Raw genomic sequence first — 21155 nt, forward strand, 5'->3', positions numbered from 1 at the left:
GCTAAGACTGGCTCTACAGCCCAAAGAAGAGGAAATGGGAAACTCAAATAATGTTTCAGATCAGAGAGACATGTTCATTTAGGGTGGAAACTGGGAGTTACCTGGTCTGAGATCTTTTTATAAAGATCTTTATATTTATTTTTAAATTGGCTTATTATTAAAAAGAAATCTGAGCCCTGACAGTTGAGGCAGATTTTGTATTCTTGGTCCACTGTGTTATAATTATTTTTCTTGGTTTTTAAAATATCAAACAGTTGTGCCCCTTCATGTGAGAGCTTATCTATTTAAAGGTTGTTATTAAATTATGCCCTAAATAATTTCAGTAAGCTCTGAAATTTCAAGTCTTTTCCTCTGGGTCCTCTTAAGATTGTTTCCTTCCCATCACATCTCTAGAGTTATCAGATGTTTCTTGAGTTACAATTCCAAGGCGGAGATGCACACCATCATAAAGCTCTCTGAGCAGCATTGCGTGTGATATGAAAGACAACCTGATGTTTCTCTGCTCTTTTCCTATTTATTCTGCTCCATCATTTCTGAAGAGAATCTTTCGTTTTGCATCTGCTTTTGTGTTTGCTTGATTTAACTCAGCGGCGTAGTACCAGCTCTGCATTCTGCGTTCATTGTCATGATCGCCGAGGTGCTGGATGTCGCTCTGCAGTTTGACCTGCTACAGGTCCAGTCATTCACGGTCGAAAATCGACTATAGTGGCTTCATTTGGGCCAGCCTTGATGGGGTTCATTTCTCTAGCTTGGCTCCTAGTTTTTTTAAAGTGTCTGAAAGATTCAGTCTGGGAAAGCAAACATCCTGCCCAGGCTGTCACCAAACAGTTGAATCCAATTAGCCCCACCTGCCCCTGCTTGTTTACCTAATGAAAGACTCAGCACCCCAGCTGTGTCCGGGGACCAGGCACACGTGTGCTTCCCAACTGTTCCAGCGAGGAAGCAGTGCACGTCGGAGCCAGTCGACACCAGCAGATGTTTTCTGAATGAAATTCACTCAGCTGTGTCTAGAGGGTGGACTCTTCCCATGGCAGCCCCCTCACCTGTTCCAAGAGGTATACCTCTTTTCCTCTTCCTCCTGGGAACAGGTACAAATAGCTACACAGATGGCTCTGTCTGTGGCCCATTGAGCTGTGAATTAATCAGTAGATTATAGTTCTGGTAGTAGTGATTAACCCTACCCCTCTTGTGGAGTAATTGTTGTAAATTTAGTTCTCTTCTTTGGAGGCTGTTTGGATATGTCCTAGAATTGTGTCACCCACATAGTACCATTTATCATAGAATTATAAAGTAATGCGGTTGGTCAAGATGGGAACTTTGCCATTTGAATGAAAAATTCCCCTTAGGGTAATCGTATGTTGCTAATCAATGCTAATATTTCAAATTAGGATATTTGGAATTGCTTTTGGGATTGATGTTCATTACAATATGAATTAATAATTTATGGTTGAGGGCATTATATAGGTGGCTAGCATGCTCGTTAATTTGGATTACTGTTTTTTAATAAGACAGGATATATGAATATTAGTGAAGACAGTAATATAATACTGTACTATTGAATTAAACCAGGGTTTAAAAAATACATAAGTAAATAGTATGAGTACTTTTAACATAGTATCCCATTAAGCGATACTTTTTCATTCCAACCAGTGCTAAAATGAAAAAGTCTAGATCTTGAAAATGTACAGTACTATCTCTGCCTATAGACCCAGTCTTTTCCCTGAACCTGGGAACAGATGGGGGCCATCATGGATGGGCTCAAAGATTTACATGCTGAAAAACTGTGCTGGGTTTGGGCTTCTAACTCTGTAGAACAGAATTTTGATTTGTAATGTGGGCATGAGAGGAATTGAACCATTCAACCATAGCTGTTAATAAATATGGACACTGACATTTAACTTTTTTTTTAATTTATTTTTTAATTGAAGGATAATTGCTTTACAGAATTTTGTTGTTTTCTGTCAAACATCAACATAAATCAGCCATAGGTGTGCATATATCCCTTCCCTCCCATCTCCCTTCCCATCCCACCCCTCTAGGTTCATACAGAGCCGCTATTTGAGTTCCCTGAATCATACAGCAAATTCCCGTTGGCTGTCTATTTTACATATGGTGATGTAAGTTTCCATGTGACTCTCTCCATACATCTCACCCTTCCCTCCCCTCTCCCTGCATTCGTAAGTCTGTTCTCTATGTCTGTTTCTCCATTGCTGCCTGCAAATAAATTAATCGGTACCATCTTTCTAGATTCCATAGAAATTACATAAAGGTTAAATAAATCTGAAATTTAACCTTTATGTAATTTCCATATGTCACAAAATCGTTGTCTTTAGATTTTAAAAAAGCATTGAAAATATCAGCACTATTCACAGCTTCTATAACACATAGGAAATTAGCAGGGGAAGCAGATCTGACATGCAGATCATATAATTTGACCAACCCATTGTATAGGACAAAGTCCTAGCTATGAGGTTATAAATTATAAGTAGAAAAGAAGGGGTTTTGTTCATTTGCTTTCCAAAGGGAAAAATACTGTAGGCTGACACAGTTAACAAGGTCCTCCCAGAGAAAGTGAGGCTTTGAGGCAACTTCCCAGTAATAGGCCATGTATGAGTAAGTGGAGTGGAAAGGGAAGGCTTGACAGTAATTACTCCTTGGCTCGTTTGTCTTGTGAGTCAGGACTTTTTAATGATGGACTTTTTATTTTTTCTTTCGAGAGGGGGATACACTTCTATTCATTATTCTAATTTTTGTTGAATTCACAGAGGTATAGTGAGAGCATAGCAGAATGATCTATACTTTGGTCAAAATGCCAGATGGTTTGATGGCTCACCTGAGGCATTTGGTGCAGAGAAAGAGAAAAGGAAAACCACTACCATGGTTTTAACTTAATCAGTTACCCAAGATTCCTAAAACTGAAGAGGGCTTATTTTTATGTCCAGTTCAGTTCTTATACACTTTACAAATACCAGGTATTGTGCATGGCACTGGGTGCACAACAGCTAATGAGGAATCAACTCTGTCCTCAGAGAAGCCATCATCTAGTAAGGGATACTAGCTTGTAAAGAAGTGTGGTAGGACCATTGAGAGCAGAGGTATGTGGGAGGTAGTGGTTCTCACCTTGGAATGCCCACTGGAATCACGTGGGACACTTTTTAAAATGTTGATGCCCACATGCCAGCCCCAGAGATTCTGGTTTACTAGGTTTAGGATGTGGCCTGGACATCTAGTAATATTTTTAAAGCTCCCCAGGGCATCCCATATCGTGCTAGTGGTAAAGAACCCTCCTACTAATGCAGGAAACATAAGAGACAAGGGTTCAATTCCTGGATTGGGAAAATCTTCTGGAGGAGGGCATGGCAACCCACTCCAGTATTCTTGCCTAGAAAATCATATGGACAGAGGAGCCTGACGGTTATAGTCATTAGGTTTGCAAAGAGTTGGGCATGACTGAAGTGACTTAGCATGCATGCACAGATGCAGTCAAGATTGAAAGCCCCAGTAAAGGGTGATAAGGCACAAATGAAAGGACTCAGTTGTCTCAAGGGAAAAGCTGATGTAATGTTTGATCAGTAGAGGCAAATAAGTAAGATGGAAAAAAGTTCTCTAGGCAGAGATGATACACATAAGCAGGAAGCATTCAGAAAACATTCAAATTCTGACTGTGGATGGGATGTTCAGCCAACACAGGCAGGGATTTGACTGGGGGTGTGTGTGTGTGTTAGTCACTCAGTCATGTCTGACTCTTTGCAACTCCATGGACAGTAGCCCACCAGGCTACTCTGTCCATGGGGATTCTCCAGGCAAGAATACTGGTGTGGGTTGCCATTCCCTTCTCCAGGGGATCTTCCTGACCCAGAGATCAAACCCAGGTCTCCTGCATTGCAGAGAGATTCTTTACCGTCTGAGCCACCAGGGAAGCCGTGAGTGGGAGTAGTGAGTATACAAAAGAGGAAAGCAGTAGGAGGAGATGAAGTTGGAAAGGTAGATGTTCATGACTTGCTAAGTTTGGACTTGGTATTAGAATTAGGAATCAGTGAAGACTTCTAAGAAGGAGAAAACAGGATTGCATTTGTACAGTTTTAGAGGAATGACCCTTCCAATGAAAGTGGTGAATTGGACTGATGGTCTTGAAGTTCCAGGCAAGACACCCAGTTGTAAGGTCATGGCCAAGTCCAATTGAAAAGTGACGAAGGTCTGCATATAGGTGAAGGGCAGTGAATCTAGTCAGGAAACAACAGACTTACACTGCTGCTGCTGCTGCTAAGTCGCCTCAGTCGTGTCCGACTCTGTGCGACCCCATAGACGGCAGCCCACCAGGCTCCCCCGTCCCTGGGATTTTCCAGGCAAGAACACTGGAGTGGGTTGCCATTTCCTTCTCCAATACATGAAAGTAAAAAGTGAAAGTGAAGTTGGGTCTGACTCTTAGCGACCCCATGGACTGCAGCCCACCAGGCTCCTCTGTCCATGGGATTATAAGATACTAAGAACATGAAATCAGCAGGATGTGGTGTCTATGGGTGATGAGGATGACTGCAAGTTTCTGACTCAAATAGCAGGACGTATGGTTGGTCTGTCGATCAAAGTAGGGAATACTAGATGTTCAGTGGGACAGGGAAGGGTGGATAATAAATGAGCTCTTTTGACTCAGTTTAACCTAAATTGCTTGTAGGACTTTTAAGTAGAATTCTCCAGTTAGCCTTTGTATATGCTGATCCGAGACTTAGAAGAGAGGGCAGCCCTGAAAATATTAATTTGGGAGTCCCCGGAATACTGGCGGTTTGGGTCTGGCAAGAAGATGAGATTGCCCAAATGGCACAACCAGAATGCTATGGAATCAAATATTTAAAGTAGGGACAGAGGAAAAGAGCCCTTGGTTTGGCTAAGAATGAACTTAGGAGGGATAATGACATGGATACCAAAGGAGTATTATTTTAAAAAAGGCATAGTCAAAAGTATCAGATGCTTCTCAATAATCATTGTGTAAGGTAGAACATGCCTGTGGGTTGGTAGAACAGTTCCTGGGGAACAGAAGTTTTAGAACCCTGACTTCAATTGATTTAATATTGAATTTTGACTTTATTTAAAAGTGTGGAGTGGGTATATTTAGGAAACCCCTTTCCTACTCCAACACGCAGAAAGTCAAGATAAAAATACATGACTTTAAAAATATATTTGAAATATGTAGCCAAATTCAAAAGAAAGAATTCTCCACATGCCTCAAATGAAAGAGAAAGTAAAAGTCATCGCAACAAACAAATGTTGCAGTTGAGAGTCCCACCAATGTATGAGGACCACATCCAGAAGTAGTCTCTGTCTGTTTGGGCTGCTATAATAAAATACCGCAGACTGGATGGATTATAAACAACAGAAATTTATGTCTCACAGTCTGGGAGACTGTAGTTCAAGATCAAAGTGCCGGAAGCATCAGGGGAGGCCCTCTTCTGGTTTGCAGCCTGTTTATTGTATTACCACCTGGAGGAAGGGGCCAGGGAACTCTGTGGGATCTCTTTCATAAGCCACTAGTCCCATTTATGAGGGCTGCACCCTTATGACCTAATCACTTCCTAAAAGCCTTACCTTCTAATACTGTGACAGCAGTGGTAAGATTTCAACAGGTGAATTCCAGGGGGACACAAACATTCAGATCATAGCAGAGGTGAAGACCTTAACACCTACATGGCCTGGAAGTTTATCTGTGCAGGAGTTATGTATGGGGTCTTTCCCCCCATATATGAGACTAGGAAAACTTTGTGCTTGGGAATAAGCCACCCTACTCCCAGGAGAAAAGTTCAGTTCAGTTGCTCAGTCATGTCTGACTCTTTGCGACCCCTTGGACTGTAGCATGCCAGGCTTCCCTCAGTTCAGTTCAGTTCAGTCACTCAGTTGTGTCTGACTCTTTGCGACCCCATGGACTGCAGCATGCCAGGCCTCCCTGTCCATCACCAACTCGTGGAGCTTGCTCAGACTCATATCCATTGAGCCAGTGATTCCATCCAACCATCTCATCCTGTCGTCCCCTTCTCCTCTTGCCTTCAATCTTTCCCAGCATCAAGGTCTTTTCATATGAGTTAGTTCCTCACATCAGGTGGCCAAAGCATTGGAACTTCAGCATCAACATCAGTCCTTCCAATGAGTATTCAGGACTGATTTCCTTTAGGATGGATTGGTTTGATCTCCTTTCGGTCCAAGGGAAAAAGTGACCTCTGAAAGAAATCAGAATCCTACACGTGTGACGTGTGCAAGTAAGGACCTCAATTTATACCACTCATGTAGGGGGAGAAAGTTGTAAGCCAGAATAAGGAAGGAAAAAGATACTTAAAAATTTATTTGAAAGTAGAGAAACTTATAGGATCCAGGAGAGGCGAATGCAGCTCATCTAATAGTAACATCTCCAAAGCACAGGGCAAAATGTGGGATTCGTGCAAAGGTCAAATCCCTCTGAGGTAGAACTTGCAGACCTGAATGGCAAACCACCATCATGAAAAAAAGAAGGAAAATGCGACTAATAGGACATTTGACATCCAAAGTGAACGGGTTAGTGGCTCAGTCATGACCAACTCTTTGCGACCCCATGGACAGTAGCCAGCCAGGCTCCTCCTCTGTCCATGGGATTCTTCAGACAAGAATACTAGAATAGGTTGCCATCTCCTTCTCCAGGGGATCTTCCTGACCCAGAGATCAAACCCAGGTCTCCCGCATTGCAGGCAGATTCTTTACCATCTGAGCCACCAGAGAAACCCCAAAGAACTTCCTGAAAGTACAGAGCCACATAAGAACTTTAAAATCTCTGCTTAAAAATGATTCAGAGAAATAAAGGAAGGATAGAATCCACAATACAAGTACAGAACATTTTAGAGGAAAGAAGCCAGTGGATTTGTAAAAGAGCTAAACCCAAAATCTAGAAGTAAAAATCACTGAAAAAGTTGCAGGAAGGAACAGATGGGTTAAACCATAGAGTAGATCCTACAGGGAGACTTCAGGAATCGAAAAGGTAAATGAGAGGTGAGAAAATGAAGTGACTGGGTGAAGGCCACATTCATTTGATAACAGTGTGTGTGGAGGGAGAGAAGCTTTATTAGAGAGAAATACTACATCAGGAAAGAGATTCAGTTATTCATTCATTTAAAAAATAAAACACAGGGGATTGAGGAATATACTGAGAGAGATCCCTAATATGCAGGAAAGGGAGGGGTCATTAGAAGGAGGGGCAGAGAAAGGAGCCCCCAAGAGCCTAGCTAGAGGAATTATTGCGAGTAAGTGGTGATGAAACAGATTTGGATATATTTCTATGGAGGATAAGAGTTGAGCTGTTTGAAAGTATATACTTCGGTCCCCTCCTTTCTTTGACAGATGGGAAGAATGTGGGGGTCAAACAATGAGGAGATAAAAGACAAAGGTTTAAAAGATAGCCATAGAGGGAAGGAGAGGAAATTGATCAGAGAGAGGTAAAAAGAATGCCAAAGAATGTTGAGGATTCTTCTGACATGCAGTAGCATAGATTTGTATTCTGTAAGACTGAATACCGCACCCCGTGTATAAAAGTATAAAGTTATCTTGTGGGATCAATCCATGTAGATTGCAGGAAGATGCATGAAAATAACAAAAAAACAAACAAAGATACCAGTCAGAGTAATTTGAGAGATCTCAGGGAAGAAGATTCTGTAATCTTAAGTTTTGTATTGCTGACCACAGTTACTGTTAGAAACCTTTTGCTTGTGGTGAGTGAGAAGAATTCTAGAAATCAACTATGGTTCTCTTCTTTATTCTAGTTTATTTTCAGAGAACCAGAGCAGTATTGCTCCCTGCAACACAGAATTTTGTTACCTCAGGTTAGGTTGTCATGAGTCAAGGTTTTTAGGTGTCAGCAGCTTCTGTCTACATATATTGTCTTTTGGGTAAAGGAGGTTTTCTCATAGATCCAAGCATATACTGTGTATGTATTGTATTATTTAGAAGGACATCATGTTCTTCAGTATAGCCATTATACCAACATAAATTCCTGCCTGTGATGGAGGAGAGAACTTCTTAGCTTCAGAGGGCTTGCCAGCTAATTAGCAGTCCTTTCATAAATAAATGCCATTCTGTCACCTAGAATTGCTGAGGAGGATTTTTAGACCAATGAAATTAGTTACAGTGGCAGAAATGTTGAACAGAAAGAGAAGCATTTTAATTAAGTTGGAATTGAGTGTTCACGATGACTTTCCAGGTATGTTTTGTTAAGAGCAGTGATAATAGCTCACCCATGGGCCCTATAAAAGGACTTAAAGCCTGTCACTCCAGGTCACTTGTCAGAGCCCACTAGAGAGAGCAGTAATCAAAGACTTTTTCTGCCTGACATCAAGGGCAGAAGGTTTCTCTGTGATGGTGAATTTGTTTTGAATACAGGGGTGTCCATGATTCAAAAAACATCTTCAAGTAGAGCTAACTGGTAGTTTAAACCAAGAGATCAGAGAACAACGTTTTGTAACACTTCCATCACCTTTCAGATATCATTCATGTTGCTGTTTAATTTCACTGTCTTTATGGTTAACTCACTTTTTGTTTATTCAACATCTTTCTTGAAAGAATCCCTTCCCACTCCCCATCCCCAAAAGACCTACCATGCACTTTTATTTATCCTTAGGGATTAACTAGGATAAGGGGAGCTAATTAATATTATTAGTTTCACAATTACTCAACAATGAAGAAACTAAGAATGGAATCTAGAAATGATGTTTCCCACAAAGGTGACCTATCAGTAGATGTCATGCCTCCAGCTGGATAATGGGTTTGGTTAATAAGAGAGATGAGCATGGCATCTTTTTCTAACAACAAAGATGGAAAATGCTAATGAAGCCAGGCAGTGTCCTGAAGTGTCTCTTTTCTGTTGGTTGTGTTCAGGGGTATCGTCCAGTCTGAAGAAAAACTTGTCATCAGTGCATCTTGGGCAAAAGATGATGATATCAGCAGGCTCTTGAAATCTCTACCAAACTGGATGAATATGGCTCAACCCAAACAGCTGAGGTCAAAGAGAGAAGAGGAAGAAGATTTCATAAGGTAAAAACATTGAAAAAGTCTTTGCCCTTGTACGTATATGTTATATGTTGCAGTTGTTCTTAACATGCTCTTTAGTTCATAGAACTTAGGTGAACCTTGTGGAAATGCAGATGTGCTTCCCACATTTGTGCATATACAGTGCTTTATCTCTGATCGTTCCCTACATATTTCGACAAAAGTGAAGTCTCTCAACTTTATCACGCAATATTTACCTTTGTACAATTCAAGTAATTTTTTTAGCAGTGAACATGTGGCCTAATCTGTTGACCCTCTTGAATTTCATATGGCTGGCCTGGCACAGTGAAATATTTTCACCTGTGTCATTTTAGAGCTGTGTAAATTGGTGGTCAGGTAAGGGAGAAGTGGAGGTAATATTTTGTCACATTAAAATAAATAAAATTTATTCTTATTGTCTTCTTGCCTATCCAAGTAAATGAATAAATATTAATAAAATAAAGTAAAAGCACTTTAAAGAAGCAAAGATCAGGAAAAGAATAAAAGAAGTAGTGACCAGTATTTTACTTTCAATTCATCACAGAGCTGTGAGCTTGTCTCCTTCTCAGAATGTGGTCTGCAACTGTACATAAATAGACCTTTACTATTCATGAAGTTAACTGTATTTGTATACTGTGGTGCCATATCTTTACTATTTTATTATGAAAAAATTGCTATAGTGCCATTTAAAACTTTCTCAAAATCATGAGACTCAAAAGTTCATCCATAATTTAACATAATGCCTCTTGATGAAGGTGAAAGAGGAGAATGAAAAAGCTGACTTAAAACTCAACATTCAGAAAACTAAGATCATGGTATCGAGTCCTATCACTTCATGGCAAAGGGATGAGGAAAATGTGGAAACTGTCAGATTTCATTTTCTGGGGCTCCAAAATCAATGCCCATAGTGACTGCAGCCAAGAAATTAAAAGATGCTTGCTCTTTGGAAGAATAGCTATAACAAAGCTAGACAGGGTATTAAAAAGCAGAGTCATCACTTTGCCGACAAAGGTTCTTACAGTCAAGTCTGGAGTGCTACAGTTCCTGGGGTTGCAAAGAGTTAGACACAACTTAGCAACTGAACAACAGCAACAATTTATGTTTTCTTCCTTATATTTCACATTATCTCAGAAAAACTTGTCAGCTAGTTACATTGATATAAGAAAACATATATATATGATACAAGAAAATACACATATATATGAATATGTATGTATTTTTTTAATTAATAGATTTTTATTTGTATAAGGGAGCAGTTTTAGGTTTGTTAAAAATATTGAGTGGAAGAAGCATAGTTCCCATGTGACCCCTCACCCACCCTTACCCCCAGTTTCCTCTACTTTTAATACCCTGCAGCAATGAGCTACATTTGTTAAAACTGGTAAGCTGATACCCACGTTATTATCAGCTGAAGTCTGTAGTTCACATTGGGGTTCACTCTTTGTCTTGTACATTTTAAGAGTCGAGAAATGTCTAGTGATTGTATCCATTCACTGGTTAAAGTAAATGTAGCCATTTCAGTTTCACTAAGAATAATAGGTTCTCTGCCCTAAAAATCCGCTGTGCTCCTCCTGTTCATCCAGCCCTTCTCTCCTCCAACCCCTGGCAACCCCTGTTTTCTTTCCTGTCTCTGTAGTTTTGCCTTTTCCAGAATGTCATATAGTTGGAATCATACAGTACATAGCCTTTTCATATTCACTTCTTTTGCTTAGCCCTATGCACTTAAGGTTCTTCTCTGTCATGTTGTGGCTTGACAGCTCTTTTTTCAGCTTATTTGGGTAAATACTGAAAAATATGGCTGTTAGATTGTATGACAAGAGTATGTTTAGTTTTGTAAGAAATTGCAAGACTATTCCAAAGTAGCAGTCCCATTCTGCATTCCCACCAACAGGGAATGGGGCTTCCCGCTGCTCCATATCCTCGCCAGCATATGGTGGTGTCTGTGTTTCAGATTTGGTACATTACGTTCTTATCAGTGTCTGGTAATCTCATTGTTTTCATTTGTATTTCCCTCATGACATATGATGTTCAGCATCATCTCATTTTTTATTTAATAAATAAGAATTTATTAAAGCAGTGATGGCTGCTTAGTCACATCAGTTGTGTTCGACTCTGTGTGACCCTATGGACTGTAGCCCGCCAGGCTCCTCTGTCCTTGGGATTCTCCAGGCAGGAATACTGGAGTGGGTTGCCATGCCCTCCTCCAGGGGATCTTCCCAACCAAGGGATTGAACCCAAGTCTCTTGCATTGCAGTCAGATTTTTTAACAGAGCCTTTCATGGAACAGAAATTTTTAATTTTAACAAAATCAAAATTAATGATTTTTTTAAAAGTGGACTATGCTTTTCTGCTGTCTGGTTTTGAGTGTTTTTGTGTAATTCTACTGTATCACGTTAGTGTATATATTTGTTTTATTTATTTTTTGCTTTCTTAGAGGTTGCACTAGAGTTTGCAACATACATTTGAGACTAACAAAAGTATGTTATAACAGAGTAGTCCTAATTCTTTCCTCTCATCCCTTGTAACATTGCTGCCATTTATTCTATTTATCCATAAACTATAGCCACTGTATATAATGTTGCTATTATTATTTTGAACAAACTGTTACCTGTAGATCAATTAAGAATAAGAGAAATAAAAGGTTTTATTTACCTTAAATTATTCCTTCTCTAATTCTCTTCCTTTTTAAATTGTAGGTCCAAGTTTCTAGCCTATATTTCCTTTCTTCCTAAAGAACTTCTTTTAGCATTTCTTAGGCAGGTCTATTGAAGACAAATTCCTTCAATTTTTCTTGGAAAAAGTGTTGATTTTCCCCTCACTTTTGAAGAATAATTTCACAGGGTTCAAATTTCTAGGCTGATAATTCTTCCAGCACTTTTAAGTATTTCACTTCACTATTCTTGCTTTATGGTTTTTGAAGAAAAGTCCAATGTGATTTTTATCCTTGTTTTTCTGTGAGTAAGGTAATTTTTTCCTCTGGCTTCTTGCAAAATTCCTTTCTTTGTTTTTGATTTTGCACTATTCAAATCTTGTATGCGTGTGTGTTTTTCATGGTGGTGATCTCTGAGCTTCATGGATCATGGTGATTCAATGGGTGTCATTGGTTTGGGGAAATTCTCAGTCATTATTTTTTAAATTCTTTTTTTTTCTCTTTCTTTTCCTTCTAGTATGCCCAAACATACATTAAACCTTTTTTAATTGTTGCTCTGTTCTTGGATATTCTGTTCTGTCTTTTCATTCTTTGTCTTTGGAAATTTTTATTGACATTTCTCAAAGGTCATTGATTCTTTCCTTGGTTATGTCCAGTCTATTAAATAAGACCATTAAAAGCATTCTTCATTTCTGTTATGGCGTGTTTGATTTCTATCATTTCCTTATGATTCTTTCTTAGAGTTTCCATCTCTCTGGTTATATTGCCTATAGTTTACATGTGCACATGTCAAAGGCACAGTTTGGCAAATTTTCATACTTTTCATTGTGTAAGCAGTATCCAGATCAAGAAACAGAATAATAGCAAGAAACAGAACAAAATGATAGTGAGCCTTACAGTTCCTCCTGGTCACTAGTCATCTCTTTAAAAGTTACCTGTATCTTACCTTCAAGTACCTAGATTAGTTTAATCTGTTTTGTGTTTTTTTTAATGGAATCATGCAGTTATATATTTTATGACTGACTCCATTTGTTCCACATTATGTTGACAAAATTCATCCATATTCTTGTATATAGATCCTTATTACTCTGTTCTCTATATCGTATTTCATCATGTGCAGCCTATACGGTTGCAGAGTCAGACATGACTTAGCAACTGAACAACAATGAATGTGAATACATCACAAGTATTTTTTTAATATTGTATTATTTGAATGTGTATGTGTGTATATATGCACTCATTCATTTTACTCCCGTTAGATATACCTGGGTAGTTTCTAATTTGAAGCTGTTACAAATAGTGCTTCTTTGTATATTCTACTCTACCTCTCTTGGTAATCATATGTATATATGTTAGTTTATTGCTTATATTGTAGGATTCAAATTGCTGGTCATAGCATATGCATATGTTCAATTGTTGTGCACACTGCCAAATAGTTTCCCAAAGTGGTAGTAAGAGCTTGCCCTCTCAATCAATTTTTTTTATTGGAGTATAATTGCTTTACAATGTTACGTTAATTTCTGCTGTACAACAAAGTGAATCAGCTGTATATATACATATATCCCCTCCCTCTGAAGCCTGCTTTGCCCTCGATCAGTTTTATTGGTTGTCTTCAAAAGCTTAAAGGGAAGGGCTTCTAGCCCTATTTAGAAATAGAGAATGCTAATCAAGAGAGGAGCCTCCCTATACTGCCTCATATGTCTGATTTAAAAGAGCTACAATTTAGTTCTTGGCTTTGTTCTTTTCTGTGTGTGCTTTGAATTGTTACATTCCATCTTAAATTTGAAGGCAAAACAAATCATATATATTTTTAAAATGTTTGGTGAATGATTACATCCATGAAGTAAGATGTTAATCTTAGGTGTATAACTCAGTGAAATGTTATGTGTTATTTTACTCATGTAACCACCTCCCAGATCAAAGTACAAAACTTTTCTTGTACCCAGAAGGTTACCTCAAGGTAACCATTGTTCTGACTTTCATCACCGTTGTTTAGTTTTGCCTGTGCTTGAATTTTATATAAATTTTTCCATATTATCTGCTTTATTTTGCTGAACGAGATGCCTTAGATATTTGTTCATGTTTTTGCATGCAAATAGACATGGGTTGAAAACACATTCTGTTTGCTTTAACAGAAGAAAAATAATTTTTATGTCTATTTTGCTTTATATGTGATTGATTCTTTTCTTTTAATCTATCACATTCTCTATCCTGAAACCAAAGGTAAGTGGAGGGGACATTGTTCATTGATATTCCAATGTGGTAGAGTTGACAGAGCCTTGATTTAGCACGTTAGAGTACCACAGGAGCATGGCATGAGCCAAAAAGACTGAAAAATCACACTCTCCTCCTGTAATTAGTTTTTAAAGCTTAGAGGGCTATTTGGCGCCTGGATGAATATAGACTCCAGTGCCCTTTGCATTGAATAAAGGTTATGTTCCCTTCATTACTAAATGAGGCCCTTTTCGATTCTCGTTTTTTAACTAAAAAAAAATAAAATGTATTATTTCCTGGCCTAACTTTGAATAAAGGGGGAAAAATAGGTCAGGCCAGGGCCTTAATAGAAAAACGAAATATAGCAAATATCCTTTTGTTCCCAAAGTAGCTGAAAGCAGGCTTTCTAGCCCATTGTCTTTGTACCTGTCTTATATATGTATATAGTTATCCTTTTGATATCAGTGGATAGCCACTGATAAAAGCAGTCCTGCTTTCTGGAGATGTAATTAACAGAAGAGATGAGGTGTTGGAAGAAGTAAAGGGGTGGGGAGGACCTATGTATTAGAGGCTGTCCCCCATAATCTGTTATACCCATTTCACTCAGGGCCCCATAATTTCAAAGAATAAAAATCATTTCTCTAGAGCCAGGTTTGAAAATCCTAAAGTGGAAGGATGTAATTGACATCTATCTTGACCAGGAAAGTGTTGGTCACTCAGTCGTGTCAGACTGTTTATGACCCCGTGGACTGTAGCCCACCAGACTCCTCTGTCCATGGAATTCTCCAAGCAAGAATACTGAAGTGGATTGCCATTCCCTTCTCCACTTGTCCAGGAAAAGAGTATTCAAATAATAAAAGTTAAAGAACATATAAAACCTAAAAATTGTTCTGGAACTCTAGCATGAAGCAGAATGAATGATAAAGCATTAAGTTTCTATGAAATTATTTAATCTATTGCAACAATCAGAGCTGACAGTGCGTGGCACTGAATAGGACTTCCCTGGTGGCTCAGTGGGTAAAAAAATCGCCTGCAATTTGGGAGACCTGGGTTCGATCCCTGGGTTGGGAAGATCCCCTGGAGAAGGGAAAGGCTACCCCTCCAGTATTCTGGCCTGGAGAATTCCATGGACTGTGATTACAGGCACTATTACTCTCATTCAACAGATAAGGAAACTGAAGTGCAGAGAACTGAAATAATAACTGCTCCCAAATGTGCAGAGCCGCTAAGTTGACAGAGCTAGAATTTGAGCCCAGGTATCTGGTTCCCAGAGCTAGCACACAGTGATCATCCAGACTTAAACTGGCCAAGAATTGTACTTTTGGACATTTGCGTTATGCCTTCATTTTCATTGACCTTCATAATCTTGACTGATACTTTAATAGTTATTTGCTAATGGGTTTCCCTGGTGGCTCAGAGGGTAAAGCATCTGCTTATAATGCAGGAGACCTGGGTTCGGTCCCTGAGTTGGGAAGATCTCCTGGAGCAGGGAAAGGCAACCCATTCCAGTATTCTTCCCTAGAGAAGTCTGTGTACAGAGGAACCTGGTGGGCTATAATTCATGGGGTCGCAAAGAGTTGGCCACAACTGAGTGACTAACACACACACTTTGTTGCAGAACTTTATCATACAGGTACTTTTACCCTTCATTATTATTAGAATTAATTGTATTTCGTGTGTTATATTTTTGCCCATTTTTCACCTTTCAGTAACAGGTTGTTAACAGAATATCCAACTGTTTGAGGGAAAGACAGGATAATGATACCAGGAATGTACATGCTTTAAAACTGATTGTCTTACTTCCCTCTGAATCATATGTTTGCCTCATCAAAGAAAAGAAAAAAGAAAAGCAATCATTGTTGGAAAAAAGAAGGATACAAAGGGGATGGCAATATTAAAATGATATAAAGCAAATTATGTTGGTTTCAGATAATGTGTGATACAGACCTGAACAAGGAAGAGAAAACAAAAAGAGATTTTTAGTTATTTTTATTTAGAAGATAGCTATTTCTTCTGGAGAATCAAATGAGTGATATGTTTATTAAGACTGATTTTTGTTATTTTATGAGCTGTATGAACTCAGTGCTTAAAGAACAGCAATTTTGATTCCAAATATTCTTCCCAAAGAGCAAGACAATTCCTCAGATTTTATTTGGCATGAATTCTATATTAGATGCTTAATGAAAGAATCAGAATAAAAGCAGAAAACAGGTTTGTACTTTTACTTTCCATGGACCCTGCTAGTACTTCATAGACCCTCAATAAATGCTGAATGAGTGAAAATGAATTTAGAAATAGGAATGATCACTCACTCTTTTCTTAAAAATAATTTTGTTTATCTGTTTATCTCTGGCTGTGCTGGGTCTCCCTTGCTGCCTGGCTCTTCTCTAGTTGCAGTGAGGAGCTACTCTCTAGTTGTGGTGCTTGGGCTTCTCATTGCAGCACCTTCTCTTGTTGCAGAGCATGGACTCTAAGGCATGCTGCTGCTGCATTACTTCAGTCGTGTCTGACTCTGTGCGACCTCATAGACAGCAGCCTTCCAGGCTCCTCTGTCCATGGGGTTTTCCAGCCAAGAGTACTGGGGTCAGGTGCCATTTCCTTCTCCAGTGCATGAAAGGGAAAAGTGAAAGTGAAGTTGCTCAGTCGTGTCTGACCCTCAGTGACCCCATGGACTCCAGCCTTCCATGGGGTTTTCCAGGCAGGAGTACTGGAGTGGGGTGCCATTGCCTTCTCCGCTAGGGCACACGGGCTTCAGTAATTATAACGTGGGCTTCAGTAATTCTGGCTCCCAGACTCCAGAGCACAGGCTCAAAAGTTGTGCTGCACAGGCTTATTTGCTCCAAGGCATGTGGGATCTCCCCGGACCAGGGATTGAACCTGTGTCGCCTGTAGTGGCAGGTGGATGCTTCACCACTGAGCCACTGGGGAAGCCCTCATTCACTCTTCAAATGAAAAAATGTGACAAATGGTAGGTGTCCAATGTGCTACTAGAGATCAGTGGAGAAATCACTCCAGAAACAATGAAGGGATGGAGCCAAAGCAAAAACAGTACCCAGTTGTGGATGTGACTGGTGATAGAAGCAAGATCCGATGCTGTAAAGAGCAATATTGCATAGGAACCTGGAATGTCAGGTCCATGAATCAAGGCAAATTGGAAGTGGTCAAACAGGAGATGGCAAGGATGAACGTCGACATTCTAGGAATCAGCGAACTAAAATGGACTGGAATGGGTGAATTTAACTCAGATGACCATTATATCTACTACTGCAGGCAGGAATCCCTCAGAAGAAATGGAGTAGCCATCATGGTCAACAAAAGAGTCCAAAATGCAGTACTTGGATGCAGTCTAAAAAACGACAGAATGATCTCTGTTCGTTTCAAAGGCAAACCATTCAATATCACAGTAATACAAGTCCATGCTCCAACCAGTAATGCTAAAGAAGCTAAAGTTGAACAGTTCTACGAAGACCTCCAAAACCTTTTAGAGCTAACACCCAAAAAAGATGTCCTTTTCATTATAGGGGACTGGAATGCAAAAGTAGGAAGTCAAGAAACACCTGGGGTAACAGGCAAATTTGGCCTTGGAATATGAAATGAAGCAGGGCAAAGGCTAATAGAGTTTTACCAAGAGAACGCACTGATCATAGCAAACACCCTCTTCCAACAACACAAGAGAAGACTCTACACATGGACATCACCAGATGGTCAACACCGAAATCAGATTGATTATATTCTTCACAGCCAAAGATGGAGAAGCTCTATACAGTCAGCAAAAACAAGACCGGGAGCTGATTGTGGCTCAGATCATGAACTCCTTATTACCAAATTCAGACTTTAAATTGAAAAAAGTAGGGAAAACCACTAGACCATTCAGGCAGGACCTAAATCAAATTCCTTATGATTATACACTGGAAGTGAGAAATAGATTTAAGGGCCTAGATCTGATAGATAGAGTGCCTGATGAACTATGCAATGAGGTTTGTGACACTGTACAGGAGACAGGGATCAAGACCATCCCCATGGAAAAGAAATGCAAAAAAGCAAAATGGCTGTCTGGGGAGGCCTTACAAACAGCTGTGAAAAGAAGAGAGGCGAAAAGCAAAGGAGAAAAGGAAAGATATAAGCATCTGAATGCAGAGTTCCAAAGAATAGCAAGGAAGGATATGAAAGCCTTCTTCAGCGATCAATGCAAAGAAATAGAGGAAAACAACTGGACGGGAAAGATTAGAGATAGCAAAGAAACATTTCATGCAAAGATGGGCTTGATAAAGGACAGAAATGGTATGGACCTAACAGAAGCAGAAGATATTAAGAAGAGGTGGCAAGAATACACAGAATAACTGTACAAAAAAGATCTTCATGACCAAGATAATCATGATGGTGTGATTACTCAACTAGAGCCAGACATCCTGGAATGTGAAGTCAAGTGCCCTTAGGAAGCATCACTACGAAAAAAGTGAGTGGAGGTGATGGAATTCAACTTGAGTTATTTCAAATCCTGAAAGATGATGCTGTGAAAGTGCTGCACTCAATATGCCAGCAAATTTGGAAAACTCAGCAGTGGCCACAGGACTGGAAAAGGTCAGTTTTCATTCCAATCCCAAAGAAAGGCAATGCCAAAGAATGCTCAAACTACCGCACAATTGCACTCATTTCACACGCTAGTAAAGCTCAAAATTCTCCAAGCCAGGTTTCAGCAATACATGAACCGTGAACTTCCAGATGTTCAAGCTGGTTTTAGAAAAGGCAGAGGAACCAGAGATCAAATTGCCAACATCCGCTGGATCATGGAAAAAGCAAGAGAGTTCCAGAAAAAACATCTATTTCTGCTTTATTGACTATGCCAAAGTCTTTGACTGTGTGGATCACAATAAACTGTGGAAAATTCTGAAAGAGATGGGAATACCAGACCACCGGACCTGCCTCTTGAGAAACCTATATGCAGATCAGAAACAATAGTTAGAATTGGACATGGAACAACAGGCTGGTTCCAAATAGGAAAAGGAGTATGTCAAGGCTGTATATTGTTGCCCTGCTTATTTAACTTATATGCAGAGTATATCATGAGAAATGCTGGGCTGGAAGAAGCACAAGCTGGAATCAAGATTGCCAGGAGAAATATCAATAACCTCAGATATGCAGATGATACCACCCTTATGGCAGAAAGTGAAGAGGAACTCAAAAGCCTCTTGATGAAAGTGAAAGAGGAGAGTGAAAAAGTTGGCTTAAAGCTCAACATTCAGAAAATGAAGATCATGGCATCTGGTCCCATCACTTCATGGCAAATAGATGGGGAAACAGTGGAAACAGTGTCAAACTTTATTTTTCTGGGCTCCAGAATCACTGCAGATGGTGATTGCAGCCATAAAATTAAAAGACGCTTACTCCTTGGAAGAAAAGTTATGACCAACCTAGGTAGCATATTCAAAAGCAGAGACATAACTTTGCCAACAAAGGTCCGTCTAGTCAAGGCTATGGTTTTTCCTGTGGTCATGTATGGATGTGAAAGTTGTACTGTGAAGAAAGCTGAGTGCTGAAGAATTGATGCTTTTGAACTGTGGTGTTGGAGAAGACTCTTGAGAGTCCCTTGGACTGCAAGGTATGCAACCAGTCCATTCTAAAGGAGATCAGTCCTGGGATTTCTTTGGAAGGACTGATGCTAAAGCTGAAACTCCAATACTTTGGCCACCTCATGAGAAGAGTTGACTCATTGGAAAAGACTCTGATGCTGGGAGGGATTGGGGGCAGGAGGAGAAGGGGACGACAGAGGATGAGATGGCTGGATGGCATCACGGACTCGATGGACATGAGTTTCAGTGAACTCCGGGAGTTGTTGATGCACAGGGAGGCCTGGCGTGCTGCAGTTCATGGGGTCGCAAAGAGTCGGACATGACTGAGCGACTGAACTGAACTGAGCTGCAGAATGGTGTGCCAGTTGCCTTAATTACAAGAAAATACTTCCAGTGGCCTCCCAAGAGCTTATTCCTTTTCGAAGCTCATAGGTCTGAGTTCTAGTCCTCAGCATTGCCATTAATTAATCATTTTTGTTTTATTTGGGGGTTTGTCTTCATCTTCACACCGCTTTACTTTCTTCATCCTGCTGAAATTAAGCAATTAATAGAAGTAGAAATCTTGTAGGCCTAGGAATGTGTTTAGATGTAAGCAAGTATCAGTATTAATAAAATAGAACACAAATAAGTTTCAGAAAAATTCCACATGGAAATGTCAAGGTTCTCAACATAGTATAAGCAATGGCTTAAAAGGTTCTTGATTACTATAGCTGTTGAAGAATCTTTAGATAAATTTGAAGGAATAAATAAAAGATCTGATGCAGAGGGGGAAAAAGACTTTAGTTAACTAGAACAAAATGTTCATTAGAAGAGAGACATTTATTCTACTATCTGTGAAGACTTAATATGACTTTAAAAATATAAAAGGAAAGATGAATCTGAAAATATGAATATGTTAAATAAGTACAGGAGTAGCAAATGCTTTGCAAGAATTTTTTTTTCTCTCGATAATACAAGATGAAGGTCATAGATGTATGTAGGACACAGACAGACAAGGCCAGATGAGAAGCAGACTTAAATCTCAAAATTAAACAAAAAGGACAGGTAATTAACTGGAGGCTCAGCTACAAACATATCAATTAATGTTCAAGATGATTGAATTAGGCACTTGTTATTATATCAAAATGATATGGCTCTTGTTAGCATAAGATTGGCAGTAAATGAATAAAAAAGTAGATCTCCTCTGTACAGTGCATAAATGCTAATCTTTTGAGACAGTTATTCGAGGATTGTGATTATCTATTAGTACCATTAAAAAGTCACTAACACAATATTTCTGCATTTTATTTTTTGTTTCATTTTAGATCATTCATTTATTTAACTTTTTTTTTTTTTAACGTAGATACACATTTAATACCATCCCTCTTTCTCTCATCTGGAGTCTTAATAAAATTTAAAAGTTAATCCTTCCAATTTAGTCTTACTCAGCCCTTCAGAAAGTGAAGCTGAGAATGATATTCTGTGCCGTTGTGTTGGTGGGCAGGATACCTGTTATCTCTCTGGGGTAGGAGCAGGAAGAGGTGTTCCTAAGACAGGGGCAAACACGAATGAGATAGTCCATAGCCATCACCTGCTGTTCTCTCCCATCTCTGCTGGTGGCTGCTGGTGGCTGCTCTCTGCTGCAGGCTTAATTCCCTGCCAGGTGATGAAGGACTCCTGGCCTTCTCACCCCTGTCTTACTGAACCTT

General features: G+C 39.5%; 1 protein-coding gene across 1 annotated transcript in view; it reads left to right on the top strand.

Moving 5' to 3' along the window:
• EXOC4 (exocyst complex component 4) overlaps positions 1-21155 on the top strand; it is an 824501-nt gene that overhangs the window by 662455 nt on the left and 140891 nt on the right. The window contains exon 13 of the mRNA XM_040260893.1: positions 8884-9039. Within this exon, the coding sequence (XP_040116827.1) occupies positions 8884-9039 (156 nt within the window). The remainder of the gene's footprint in view (positions 1-8883; positions 9040-21155) is intronic.

The sequence above is a fragment of the Oryx dammah genome, unplaced genomic scaffold (genome assembly GCF_014754425.2).
Source record: "Oryx dammah isolate SB20612 unplaced genomic scaffold, SCBI_Odam_1.1 HiC_scaffold_18, whole genome shotgun sequence".
NCBI classification, from domain to species: domain Eukaryota; kingdom Metazoa; phylum Chordata; class Mammalia; order Artiodactyla; family Bovidae; genus Oryx; species Oryx dammah.